General features: G+C 43.5%; 1 protein-coding gene, 1 long non-coding RNA gene and 1 other non-coding gene across 3 annotated transcripts in view; 2 read left to right on the top strand and 1 right to left on the bottom strand.

Annotated features, from left to right (window-relative positions):
• NFAT (nuclear factor of activated T cells 3) overlaps positions 1 to 5,705 on the top strand; it is a gene marked incomplete in the record, with an annotated part of 46,924 nt that extends 41,219 nt beyond the window's left edge. Inside the window, 1 exon segment of the mRNA XM_077646501.1 lies at positions 2,493 to 5,705. Coding sequence (XP_077502627.1) covers positions 2,493 to 2,497 — 5 coding nt within the window.
• Positions 5,706 to 6,216: 511 nt separating this feature from the next.
• Positions 6,217 to 10,302, bottom strand: LOC144113429 (uncharacterized). The gene is made up of 3 exons (XR_013310796.1): positions 10,076 to 10,302; positions 9,945 to 10,014; positions 6,217 to 8,753 (listed from the first exon to the last, which is right to left on the bottom strand). It is a non-coding gene; the product is annotated as an uncharacterized LOC144113429 (long non-coding RNA).
• Positions 10,303 to 10,518: 216 nt separating this feature from the next.
• On the top strand, positions 10,519 to 10,591 carry TRNAR-UCU (transfer RNA arginine (anticodon UCU)). Its single transcript has one exon. It is a non-coding gene; the product is annotated as a tRNA-Arg (tRNA).
• Positions 10,592 to 14,815: the final 4,224 nt, after the last annotated feature.

Below are 14,815 nucleotides of genomic sequence, written 5' to 3'. Positions count from 1 at the left end.
AATTAGGTTATTTTGATTGAACGCAGCATGCGTAATTGCATGAAACTATCAATCAAAATAACCTAATTTACAGTCCCAGCTTTAGATTAGAATTTTGCTTGTAATGGTTCGTTATTGTTAGTGCTGCCCAGCACATGCTGGATGCTGGAATATTTTAGTTATATGTTTGAGTGTGAAATTAGTAATCTTAGGTTATCACTAAGTTGAACCCTTGTTGAATAGTTCTTGAACAGATTTATTTGGTGTTAAAACGGTAAACGAGTTATTTGCTTTGAATAAGTCTACACCTCAGTTAACAAGCACTTGTTATGGCATGTCCTTCTGTCTGTTAAATGTAGATGGGTTGCGCAACGCAGACTTGCACGAGAGGACGAGATAGAACAGGTGGTTGTGCACATGTGTGTTGCACAACCCATCTACATGTAACCTATATGAACCAACTCGCCTAGCAATGTACCCTGCTGAACTACAATCCTGGTATATGGCTAAATTATAGCTTCTGCGATCAGCCAACCTGTTGGTAAAGTTCAGTTGTTAATTATCTGAAATGCTACTATGAACATTCAGTACAATTACACAAGTCACCTGTGCCTCTGCTTGCTGCGAACACTAGTACTTGTGCTCATTCATCCAAGGATTCAATACACCAGATACACCAGCTACTTACTACTGACACTTTCAAACATAGATAGAAATTTTCTGGTCTAGACTACTCACTGTGAACTTGGGGGTTGTATAACTCTCTTGAAAAGCGAAACTCCTAGGTGGTGTATATACTCGATCCCTGTAGTTCCTCGCAGCACTACCAAAGCTGCGATGAGTGCACAGGCAATGTTCTGGCGCCGCGGAATGTAGTTCCAGTACAAAATATGCACACCGGCACATGGGATAGCCTGCTTTAAAGTGTGCATGTGCCAAACACTATTTTGTATCGAGACTTAACATACGCTGGCGTTACGCGCGCTATTTCCCGAGTTTTGTGTGCTCTGAAACGTCGTTTACAAAATGGCTACGCCCTTCGAAGCAGGACCTCTCGCCTTGGACTGAATTCGGCGTTGTTGCTGCCGTTTTCAGTGCATTCACTGGCCATAAATGGGACACCTGGCTTTCGCTTCGTCTAATGTTGCCTGTAATAAAGCGTATGAACAATGAATTTACTTTATTTTTTACTTAGAGTGACTATTCTGTTGCTTTTAGCCCTAAAGGGAAGTGTCGATTTGTTGACAAAAATGCTTTCCATTCTAACCGACAGGTGGTGCCACTAGGCTCACCTTATCGTTCTGGCTCCATTTGCATGTGCTGAACTAAAATTTGAATCTGACAAATGGTGCAACGTCATGCAAAATGCTTGCGTTTATCATGCGTAAGCGTGCATAGGGCGATAGTACGTAGACGGCGTCGATTTATACTGTTTTCCAGCCATATCTGTGTACTCCGCAAGCAGACTGCACGCAGACGGCTAGGTGCGGAAGAACACGTCTAACGCGGTCTCCCAATTGGCTGAAGAGGCTGCCTTTGGTAGTGCTGCAAGTTAGTTATGGGATGGAGTATATGTTCATTATATATGGTGGATATTCAGGCGTTGTCTGGAAAATCAATTAGTACCTCGACATTTCAGATACTGAATACAGGATACTTTATTCATTATTCTAAAAGTCATTTATGCCCCCGTTCATTTATGCTTTATGTAGAAGCAAAAATTTTGAATAATTTTTTAACGGCGTTATTTCACTCGGGCGAGCCAGTCAGGAATGGATGTACATTATGTCACCAGCTGATGAAACTTCCTTCCCTGCTTAAGTGTTTGCATGGGCAACAGAAGGTAGGGATATCATTGTTGCCAGAAAAACATCCAGCAAACAGCAGCAAGGCATTTTCACTGCCACCAGATAAAGGAAATACTGCTAACAGTGAAGACGCCTTCCATAAGGCAGGGATGCTTTGTGCTGGCAGAGCAAAACTTCCTCCAAAACCAAGCTGTCACTTAAAGATGTGACGTTTTGGTTGCGCGATACTCACTGGCTCACTGGCTGCTGCAGAAGGAGCAATTTCTCCCCCATGTGAATACCCCTTTAACTGCGGTCATTTGTGAAAGGGGCCAGGTTTAATTTACACATGAGTACGAAAAGAAAATTAAAAACTTTAAATATGTGATTAAAACAGCCCTTGTGCAGATAAAGAGTTGATAAACAGACTAATTTGCTTAGCTGCCACTTCTCTTATTATGAGCAGTGTCACAGCAGGTGTGCAAGAATTAAAAAGGCAGTTAAACTTTCCATCTCTTAAATTAAACTTTTGTCAGAAAAAGAAATGTTTTACCTGAGTCTCTGTGGTCACTAGTATGGGCAAAGTATTGTCTGGAAGGTGCTTTCTTGTTTTCTGCCCATTTCTATTAAATTTTTCACTGGCACACGTTTTTGCATAGAAAAGCACTGTACTGTTAAAATCAAAACTGGATATTGTTCTCATCTTTGGTCTTTCATTGTCTGCAGTGTGAAGGACACGCTGACTCAACAGAGGAGGTGCTTCGACACCATCAAGCTGTGGCATCTTTCCTCATCTCACTGTCTCCTAAACATCAATTTGTAGTGACCAAGCCTGCAGAGATCACATGAAGGTGCAGGGGTGTCTAGTAGTGCTACTTAGGTGCATGGGTGTGTAGTCTGATGTGGAGGCACAGTGCTGGCCTTGTAAGAGGCATATATACTTGCTACTCTTTATAAGGTGAACATTGTGAATGGAACCTGGTCACTAGCTGTGTTCCTCATGGGGAGTGTGGCCCACTTATATTATTGCATGCCTTGGTTCTTGCCATAAGGAGTGCTAACAAGACACAAGCATTGCAAGCCCGATTTTTTTTTTCTAGTTTCATTTGCTCCTTCCATAGATGTGAATTTTTGTTTGTAAGAATCACGTCACACAGTGTGTGCATATCTTCACAACAGGCATACTTTTTCTTTTAATTGCATGACTCATTTAGGTGTAGAGCGCACAGCCAAAAGTGGGCACAGCTGAAACAAGGAAGGTTAAATGCCTTACCTGGTTCATTGTAAATTATTGCCGTTTCAACACAACTTTTTACAGAAAATTGAGTGTGCCCAGTGCCAATCTCACAATATTGTTGCTGCATTGTCTGCAGCCTTGTTGTTCTAGTACTGGACTGAAGTTCCACCACACACATGATGAGGCTCGTGCTCTTGAGCCTATCAGTTGTGTGCATGTGTGTAGTTTGCATTTTGAGCTTGTGCAGCTAGTAGTAAGGCACCATTAGTCAAAAGCGCCAGTTGTTGCTACAAAGCCTGCTTCTGGGTCTCTTCATAAGTCTAGACGTTTGAGCTCTTGCTGCATGACCTTGCAGATATACTGCAGGTGTGTTTGTTGTGCCCTGTTGTGAAAATGTGTGTAGTGCTCTGCCGATTCATATATGCATGCATATACATACACAAACATCCATATATACATATATATATATACAAATATACATGCGTACATATAAACACTGTGTGCATGGGTAAAGAACTGACACCTTATTCTCGTACAAATGCTAAGGGCTGACAAAGACGGTACAAACCGCATTTTGTAATCTGATGTGCACATTTCTAGCAGTTTATACAGCAGTGTTAAATTCCAGTGTGTAAATACAAATATACAAGCCTGTTTACTGGACAGTATATAGTATTACTGGCACCTGCTTGCAGGCTGTATCTGTGCATGCACCCCACAGTCTCCCAACGAAAATGTTGGTTGGCTGCCCACTGAAATTCCTCTACAAGCAGGCATCACTTTGTTGTTACGCTTTTTAAAAAAGCATTGTTATTTATGTTTTAGCTGCCTAAAGGTAAAAAGAAAACGATGCAATGTGTGCTGATTTTGTTTCCCCTCCTGTTTGCAAAGTGCAGGGTTTCTTCAAATCTGCCATGCTTTGCTGAAAGATAGCTTTTTGCTTATATACACTTCATATACATATATATATATATATATATATATATATATATATATATATATATATATATATATATATATATATATATATATATATATGTCATATATTACCTTCCGTTCTAGGAGGCTGATTTGTCACTTGTCTCATTTTCAGGAGACTATACAGTTGTCTCATGTAACATGCATCAAGCCTTAATGGTCTGTTTTTTATGTCAATGGAAGCAAATAATTTGTTCACAGTGCTTTGGTACACTTGGCATTTTGTTTGGTGCATTAATTAAACTCTGAAATGAATTGAGATTAACAACTCTTACAAAAGGTGAGGACTGCTGAAAAAAAAGAAAGCCATAATGTGAACATATTGCATTAGTGTTTGTCAAAGCAAGCATAGTATGCTAAAGTTGAAACAAGAACCCTGTGTCACGATTTTGTTGCCCACGTGAAGTGCTAGCCATTAAATGGACTGTAGGTGCATCTTTTTACATTTTCCATGAAATGCCGCAACTGTTTTTTTGCTGTCATTATGCAAAGATAAACATTATGATGTTGTTATGATCAGCCTTGATCATACATAAATCAACTATTTCCACTCATCTGGATTAGCCATGTCCACATGCTGTGCAAGCTGCAGCTGGGTCTACTATTTTCTATACGAAAAATTCATCTGTATATTTCGGATATATCTGCAACAGTTTTACTGTTTTTGCAACAGGAACGCTGTATTCTGCAGCTCTTTCAGCCCTTTAATTTGACTTTTTTTTTTAATGACTAATGGCGTAATCTACAATGCTACCTGCTCTGGAGCTGCTGGGACAAAGTTCTTATGCTTTCACACATTTTGACATAAACCATTTGTAGACATTGGTTCCTGTCACATGGGACACCTTGTATACCTGTGTTATTCAAGTATTGTCATATTAACTTGCATGACAAAGTAACCAATGCATTCACAGTTTATAGTTTGTGCATTGCTTGTAAATTGTGCGAACGAGACATCATAACCTTCCAGATGTACAAGCTGTCGTGTGTTTAGCCTCCGGCAAAGTTTTTATTTTTGTCCTCATTTGAATTTTAGTCACGCTCTAGAAGAAATGTAACCGTAAGCGTTGAGTGCACATTTGATGTGATATCTTTTTTACAAGGCAAAAGCAAATTCTCAGAAAAGGATGTGGAAGTGTCCATTGTGTGGAACTTTATATCGCTTGCTATTGTATAACTAGTGTTCTGGTAACTTCATAAGCATAGACGTTAAGCTGTTTTATGAGCAGTGCAAAGAACACTATGACAATGGACATGTGCCTCGTGAAATAAGCATTTTTTCAAGTTCTGCTGTTGTAATTATTGTAAATTACTGAAGCAATTTACTGTTCACAAAAAGTGGGGGGAAAAAAACAGGAATAAACTTCATTGTGTGTATTTTCTTGCTAGAAAATTGAAAAACAGTATAGAATTTTCATATAATCTCTGTGTGGAGCATTAACAATTTCAGCTAAACTCTGCTGACCGGGATGTATTCATTTCCTAAACCTAATGTAAACTTGGTGTCTCATATATAATCTGTAAAGTTTCCATGGGCCTAAATGCTTTGACGTGTGCAGCCAAGATTGCTTGTCAGCTGGCAACTGAGTCGAAGTTCAAATGGATACAATCAGGTGTACTTTGTCTACTGCTGGACATTTATCAATGTTGTTGCATCCGGAAGCATTGTATATGATGTCACTTGTGCAATAATCTGTACTATATATATAAAATGGTTAAATGAATATGTGTACAAGTCTCTTTTAAATATTAGTTAATTTTTGTTGCTTCCTTTTCTCTAGCCAAAGCTCGCATTGGCATGGCAGGTAAGTGACACACGTGCACTCATTTCATACTGAGTACTTCCTTGTATGTTTTCCTAACTTGCATTGGTTGACTCAAAATTTTTAGTTGCAGTTATGTTCCAGTTCTATTTTTGCACATACATTTGGCAGCAGCTTCTTGTTTTAGTGCAAGCAATGTTGTTATTAAATGCACTGCTTTGCTGCTGCCACTTGCACATGTGAGTCTACAGAGAGAGAGAGAAACCCTTTAATGGAAAAGCAGAAAATTTAGCCGACGTGTATTAAATGGCTGGCATGCTACTCTACGTAGGGATGGGAATGGCCACAGTCTATAAATTCCTTAAGGAGTATGGATTACTGGTTGTGTGCTTCTTTGGTGGTTGGTGGAAAATTGCTGGTTGTGTTTTCTTCGGAATTATGTGTAAACTATTATATTATATATGAATCACCATGCAGAATTTGTTCACGCCTGCTAAATAATTTATAATTCAAATTTTTCTGATTATGTCAGTTTCATCAGCCAAACAGTGGCTATGTTGACTAGGTCACAAGAGGTACAGCGCTTCATGATTTTAATTCACTACAACTCTCACCAGCCTGCCCCAAGAGCTGGAATGATGACAACTTAGCGAGCAGGTGTAATATCAGTATTTTTGTGCGTCAGGTTGACTTAAGTCAACTTCAATGTCACAGCAACTTTTTGGCTGTTGAAACCAAAACAACACGAGAGAAATACAATACAAGGCAAAGGAAAATTCCAAGAGGCAGTTTATGCTTAGTGACATCTTGCACATCATTGCAAAGAAAACACACAGCCAAAATTTGGTGCCTGTGCCCCTTTTCGCTCGTCCCGTGTGCGAAGGGCAGTTCGCTCAAGGGCGACGGTACGCGCCGCATTCAGAGAAGTAGCCATGACAAGATGGTCCGTGTGATGGAGGGAGAACAATGCCGGCACGGGCATTTTTGCTTGGGTGCTGAGTTAAAAGTGCTTTCAATGGCTACTTTTACAAAAAATTGATGCCTGTTGTGCCTCAGTTTTAGATATTTTATTTCATTAAATATTGCTTAGTACAATTCTGTAAAAGGCACAGTAAAGTTATACACGCAACGATGGGTCTGTATTGAGCATCTGAGCTAGGTCATGGCAGCATTCTCGGCAGCATTTTGCTGGAGACAAAATGAACACGCATATTTGGGATTTCAGTGCACATTTAAGAACCCCAGGTGGTCAAACTTGCCCTGGAGCCTTTCACTTGGTGTGCCATTAATTTAAAAAAGTCTTGTGCAGTGGTTTTTCTGTTACTGTGAAAGCGAAGAAAAATGTGGATTTTGCAACAACCAGTGCACTGGATATTTGGCATATTTCAAGTGGTAAATAAGAGCAGTGTGCGACCAGCAGGGCGTTGCACTCGACTTTTAATTATACAGTACGAAAATTTTGTCAAACTATACAGGAACTTCACTCGTTCATATTAGGTTATTACAAATGACAACTGCTTTTACTTGGAAGTGTTTTCCATCTTGTATAGAGGGCAAAACACGTGGCTAGAGCGACCTGTGTGTTCCAGTGCTCCCAAAGCCGGTGTGACCAGGAAGGCAAAAATGACAATGAAATCCTATGAGTTTAACTGCACATAATTACATCCAGGCCATTTTTAAGCATATCACTAGATATCGTGTGTTCAGCCCAAAACGTGTTCTGGAGAAGCGTTCTGCCCTCTGTACAATTGTCCACACACTTGTCAAGAGTGCAGGAACAGCGTGCTCCGTTCTTCATTAACGACAGTCACCGCTGCTTGGTGGACCCGATTTAGCTTTTAAAGACTAGGAGTTAAACCATTCTAAGGGATGTGCATGCAAGGTGAGGTGTTCTTTCAAGCACTGGGTCACTTATAAATAAACCAAGTGGACTCCCCACTGTTCCGTCATGTGCTCTCGACAGGTGTGGACGATTGTACTACCAATAACAGAACAGTGGAGTGTTCTGCTGGGCCTTTTTGGGCAGGTAAAAGTATACCTGTAAACAAGTAGAGTATATTTTGGGAAGAATGGCTCATCAGCAGAGCCCTCTTGGCTCTTCCAGTGTTTTGCTTCTGTAATAAACTATTGCTCAAGACACGTGCGGAAATGTGCTAGAAAAAGTTGCCATCCTGTGCACAAAATCGTCCTGTGCACTGGAATCGTCCGCAACGAAAAAGGTGTCAAGGGTTTGAAAAAATGTGATTAGTACACTGTCTGTTGATTACAAATTACTAAGGTAATCAATCACTAATAGAATTTGAGCAACCTGAGACGCCAGTCAGCTTAAGCACCAGGCTGGATTTCGGAAAGGCTACTCTACACACATTAACACCATCAGTAAAGTGATGTATAACGAACTCCTATATACAGCCTTCATAGATTACGAGAAGGCATTAGACTCCTTTGAAACCTCGGCAGCCATGCAGGCATCGTATGGGCAGAGGTGTAGAAGAGAGAAAGGCGAAGGTGCTGAAATATATATAGCGGCTGCACAGCGACAGTAGTCCTCCATAGGGTAGGTGATAAAATCCCTATGAAGAAGGGTGTCTGGCAGAGGTATTTGGCCTCCACACTGCTGTTTACTATGTGTTTACAGGAGGTATTTAGAAAGTGGTTTGGGAAGATGTGGGGACAAAAATTAATGGAGAGCACATTAAGGTCTTCCGACAGGCAAAGCACAGTGATGGGTCTGAACGTTAATATGAAGAAAATATTCAGAACAGTTTACGGTAGGCAGCGAAGCATTGGAAGTGGTAACAGAATCCATCGACTTGGAGAAGGTAGTGACTGTAGATCCAGGCCATGATAATGAAATAACTATAGAAGTATAATTGTGTAGAGTGCACTCTGCAGGTACTCTTGGGTCATGGCTAGCTGCTTACTGATATCCCTCGGGAGGTAAAGTATACAACAGTTGCATCTTGCCAGTACTTGTCTTGGAGGAATATGCGACGAGAGTGCTGAAAGCTATGGAACGAAAAATTATGGGCGAAATGTAAGATACTGAAAGAGAGCACAGTGGGCCAGAGAGCAAATGCGAGTTAGACATCATAGTTGAAACCGAGAAATCGGCATTGGCAGGGCATGTAATGCAAAGGAAAGACGACCAATAGTCCCTAGGGGTAAAGGCGTATCAAGAGAATGCAAATATAGCAGGGGCATCAGAGAGTAAGGCTGGGAAGTTTGTAAGTGGCCGCAGCTGGCACAGGATAAGGTTAACTGGAAGGACATAGGAGAGGTCTTTGTCATACAGTATAAGTGAACAGGCTTATGATAATCTAGTATCATTAATAAAAAGCATATATGAATAATGGATAACCGAATAGCAAGGCAGCTTAACGGTTTAAGATATATGGGTGCTTCCAAGCACCCAATTGTTGTGGCCGCGCTTGATATGGGTCAGTACAGGCGAAGCTTTGGTTTTGTGGCCCACAGCTGCGCCGCTCCAGGTAGACGTATCAGAAGCGGTCATTCTAGGCAAGAGATGCTTTCCGAAGGTGCTGCACTGGAATGAGCCTATCGCGTTTTATTGGCACGGCTGCGCAGCCGTGGTTGACAAAGTTTTATGCTGTGAATAGCACGTCTACATTGCGTCCGCCTTTAGTTCCGACAGCAGTAAGGAGTTCGTTTGCACATTGATTTCTTCGCGACCTTGATACCTGCACCGGTAGCAGAAAATGAGAGGCCCAGTCAGTTGATGAGCAGTGTGACCTGTGTGGCCTGTAGTACCGTACCGTACCGTATCGTATCCATTAAAACTTCTGCGCCTGCCGGATCACAAAACGCGCGTCTTCGTCACTCGGGTCGTACTAGAATGCATGTCGCTCAAAGAATAGGTTTTGTTCACAAAATACCAGCCTTCGCTATGACCCGTAAAGAGCGCACATATGGTGCTACATACTATTCGTAATTCCGGCTGTACTAGCAAAGGGGACCGGCGGGCCACAGGCTACGTTGTCGCTGCGTCGGCTGCATGCAGCGCCGCATTCGTGGCAGGGTTCGGAACTCCACTTCTACCGAAAAGCGAAACGCTAAATTTAAATCCCGAAAATGTAATTTTATATACGTTATTTACACCAACAAAATCAAAATGAGAGTAATAAACAATAAATTATTACGGCAAATTAATTTTTCGGCCACCAAGCAAAGCGTACGTACCAAGCTCCGTAATTTTCAAATTTGCAGCGTTTCATTGCTGCAGCTTTGTCGTACGGGAGATCTTGGGAACCTGAGAGACAATAAGCAGCCCAAGTGAGCGGCCCTCGCTTTGACGGACGCCACTACCTTACCTGGCGGATGCAGCGTACGCTATCGCCGGTTTTGGGTTAACCCGCCAGCAGCTTACCCAAACCCAAAATGTATTTGGGTGCCGCTCATGCAAACCCCTGCCATGAAAAGCGAGAGCGTCACGGGTGGATGCGGATCTCCACTGCAGCGGTCGAGGTGGTCGTTTCGTTCCTTTGGTTCCGCACTTGTGCCGGCAGATGGCGATTCTGACCTAGCTTTTACCTTTTTCGCTAGACGTCACCTGCATTCTATGTTTCGACGAGAAGTGAGAGTAAGAAGGTCAGGTGTATGCACGCAGAATATCATTCTCCTTTCGAATAAAGAATGCGAAACTCTGCAAATCACTCTCAAGAACCGCAATCGCCAAGCGCAAATATTTCGAACATAAGGAAAATCCAACAAATACAATTTTGAATTTAGAGTCAGCACTTCAATCAATGTGCTTGTCCCTGTAGCGCAGTGGAGAGCGCGTTGGACTTCTAATCCAAAGGTCCCGGGTTCGAATCCCGGCAGGGATGGTTTTGTTTTCAGCAAGAGAAAGATTTCTTTATACATTAGTCAATGCCCTCAGTACCCGAAAACCGCTTCCGACCTATTCGAATGGTGTTGGCTAGTGTACGTCCTTCCATTTCGCAAATCAGACAATTGGTTCGCCTTCCCTACGACCTCGATGCAAACTTAAGAAAACGGAAATACTGAAATTGAAATGTACAACCGTGATTCCTCCGGTAGTCCGTTCTCCGTTTTTCTTTCAAGGTCACAAAATTTACTTCATAGAATCTCTTTTCGTCCCGCTTCAAAACACCAGCTGTGAAGCTGTCCTCTCATATGCACATCCAGCGCCTGTGTCGCAGCCCTGTCACCTTTTCAGCGGCAGCAAACCCAGCCATATGACCTGTTCGTTTGTAGGCGGAACGTTTGAGAGCACTGCAATCGCGGCACGCAAGCGGACATGTCACCTGGAATTTTTTTTTTGTATTTGGCGGGCAACTGCAGTGAGCGGAAAAACCTAATACGTAACAGATGAAAAGTTACAATATGTTCAGTCGGACATTCTGCGGACCTTTCTAGAACTTTCTTATAACCACTAACATAACTACTCTAGAAACTCACGCGATAATATATATGCCATACAGCAAGCCTCCGAACTAATTAACCAGACAACTAATTAACCTGAGCATCTATCCCGACTCCAGCAAAGCCATTGGCGACATACAACGGCGATTACTGGAAACTATAGTGTACTAGATTAGCACACTATACTGGAAACCTATCTACATGAAATTCTAAAATAAAATCCTGTAACCGCAATCCAAACACAATCACCCTGCTCTAGATACCTCAGGTCATGCTGGGATCGAGGGAAATTAGTTGGTTCATCAACGGGCCCGCGAAATTAACATCCGGGGCTCTCGATCCCCTGGCCAAATCCAGTGTCAGCGGAAGAATTTTAATCCGACACGAGCTAACAGTGATCGGTATTTACCCCGTTCACACACTAGCCATATGGCCGCCAAATGCTTCGATTTCTGGTTCCTCCAAGTGCTAATAATCCCTCTGTTGCCTAAATGATTACCAAGGTGATTATGAACGAATACATTCGCCTTGTCTCAATTTTGTTTTGCCCGTAGATGTACCGAGTAATCTTTCACGGTAAGCCCAACACCGTCTAACCCTGCCCCAACCCTCCTATCTCTTGCATCGGCGTCACACATAACGTCGGGAACTACTTCACCCTCCCTATAACTTATGCATGACCTGTAACCATTCACCACCGCCATCCTCGCTGCCTACATGATGGGCAGTACGGAATCGGTGCTTATAACATTTGCTGGCACCGCCATCCCCCACTTTCATATTTCAAACGCGTCGCTTTTCTGTCGCTCTCGTAGTCCTACAGCCCCCACATGCACCCGTTGTCTCGATCTGGAACTCCAGGATCACTAGTGCGCCCCTGCGCTCCAGCACAGCGTTCCAGCCAAGTGCCGAACTGTGCTACACCTCTACCCGCCGATCCGACCACCCACGCATCTGCCTAGCCCTGGTGCATCCCTTGCCAGGAAAACACCCAACCAGGTGAAAATTTTCAAATGGGATTCTTTATGGTCCCTAGTTCAAATGGTTTATTGGCCGCAGGGCAGTGCGCGCACTCGTGAGCGAACTTTGGTGAGCCTCTGTGCATTCCTCGAACACACGGGCTTGACGTCCCGTCTGTTCTCCGTCAGGTAGTTACACGCAGTGACCGAACGCTCCGCGAGTTCTACCTTGAACGATTAATAACTGGACGCCCCACTCCAGTTGTAACCTACACAGTTCTGTGCGCGTGTGTGATTTAATTCCTCTAAACTGAACTAATCACGCGCACAACCTGGACATATTACTTATTGTGTAAATAGTTTGTACATATTACTTCTCCCCCTGTCCTCTATTCCTGTCCCCTCACCTCTTTCATTTCATTTCTCCATTCTGCCTGCTGTCCTTTATTTCCGCTGCCCCAGCTCAGGTGCTTCAGTATCGATGGCAGATGCCGGGGCTAGCAAAAATCTTTTCCTTCCTTTTTACTATTATTTTTAATAAAACCACTACCACCACCACATTAATATTCCTTTTAGCTGCAGGGACCAGTAGCTGCTGGTAGCAAGAACATTTAATTGGCTAAACCATCCATGTAATATGCCCTTAGATTTCTAACCTTTCTGGCAAGTTACAAAATGTTTTAAAGAATTGCTTAATGATAATAAGTACACTCCAAAAATTCAGAAAAACAGATGCAATCTACACTAAACAGTGTCGCCCTACAGGATCACGCAGATCTGCCTGTAGTGAGAACACACAACTTTAATCGTAGCAAGCGCCAACAAGACCAACAACAAAGCACTGCGATACACATAACTTATATGAACGTTAATTTAAACTATTTCTATGAGCACTTGCTTATATACTCCCTCATTAAAGGCATTCCATAGGTGCTAGTGGGGAACAATTGAACAGTTTTGTCGTCAAATTTCAACACTATTTTTTCAATTTATAGCAGAAAAACTCGAAGGGATTTAGGTGAAAATTTTTGTTAATTGAGGAACACCATTACAACATAAACAACAGAAAAAGTTTTCAATCCAACAACAAAAAGTTCTCAGTAGGAGCCAGTAGATCCCACTTCAAAACTAGAAACTCCCAGCAGGGACTAGAAGAGGCTCCCTACAGGGGCCAGAAGAGGCTCCCTGCAGGGACCATTTCAACCAGCAGGAAACCATAAGGCTTCCTTCTGGAACCACTAAACCCCAGCACAAAACCAGAAGGCTTCCTCTGGGACCAGTAGATCCAACCAAAAAACCAATTTGCGCCCTACAGGGACCATTTCAACCAGCAGAAAACAAGAAGGCTTCCTTCTGGGACCAGATGAAACCATTAGAAACCAGCAGAATCCAATTCACAAATTTTCACCTGGTTGAATCCTCGACACCACCGGTCCCCTTGCTCCCCAATGCAATGCGCATGCGTGTTCCAACACGGCGTCCCCCCCCCCCCCATAAGCCAGAACCCGTTTCACATCCGCCAGGATTCGCCTCCAGGATTATACGCAACTACAGTGGAAGCGTCCTCAGTGCCGGTGCCCTTTCCCTCGGCTCCTGTACCTGATTTACGAGAGCCTCCGCTCCTACGATCTCTAGCTCGCGATGCTGGTACGCCACTAGCATGAGCAACAGCGCATTTCCCATGATCTACAACAGCAGGTCCAAACAGGTCCAAACAGGTCCTCGATCCAAACCCTCCAAACAGCCACCACCTCTCCCGTCTCCCAACTTACAAAGCTGGCTGGGCGCCTTGCCACGCTCGCTAACCCCTCCTCTGCCGCCTAGGTCGCTTCCCTGGCTCACCTGATCAGAACCACTACCACCGTCCACAACACCCGCTTCGTCCAGCTAGAGACCTCGATTATCCAGATCCTCACCACCCTCCAAACAAAATCCAACCGATTGGAGTCCATCTCTATTGTTCTTTCCCTGCACGAGTAACTCTCCCTGGCCAAAAAGAAGACATACCCCCCCCCCCCCCAACTGGAAAATATAAATTACGGTCGATTTGCCTAATTTGGCCAAATGTGAATTAGGTGCGCTAGCACTCCGTGGCCATTGTTTTGCGTTTTTATCTTGGTTATGCTTTGTTACTCATTATATGGTCACGTGATTCAATTGGTATATCAAGTGTATTCTTTGTGTTGTGTGCGTCTGTATGGCGCGGATGAAGCACGGTAGGTACATTATACAATGTTTATTAGTCTTTATATGTATGCATATCAGTCACGGCTCCGGTTCTGCAGGAAATCCATGCAGTGTCGTAGGCGTTGTCGTCGGCGGCGGCGGCGGCGTTGTGAGCGGAAAAGCTGGTGGCTCACCAGCCGCCTAGGTCACATGACCTTGTGACGTCACTACAACCTGCCCACCTTGGCAAACACTTGCTAACCCGAAGACCAGAACGACAAAAAGCTTTTTTCATGAATGTGGGCTTGAGTGCTAGCGCACTAAAAGAAAGTGCCTCCCTCTCTCCTATCCTAATCTCCTGTGGTGAGGGCCTCAAAGTAGTGCAGTCGAACTGCCGCAGTCTCCACCATGATAAGAACCCCTCATTCTCCAGAATGTCCTCACCCACCCCTCCCTCCTCCCTTTTCCCCGTCTCCAGGACACTCGGACGGCCCGCACCGTTCAAGTTACCGCGCCTACCATGCCACGACGGGCATGCCG

The sequence above is a fragment of the Amblyomma americanum genome, chromosome 1, assembly GCF_052857255.1.
Source record: "Amblyomma americanum isolate KBUSLIRL-KWMA chromosome 1, ASM5285725v1, whole genome shotgun sequence".
Taxonomy (NCBI): Eukaryota; Metazoa; Arthropoda; class Arachnida; order Ixodida; family Ixodidae; genus Amblyomma; species Amblyomma americanum.
The sequence above is the reverse complement of the archived record's forward strand: the minus strand, read 5'-3'. Positions and strand labels throughout refer to the sequence as shown.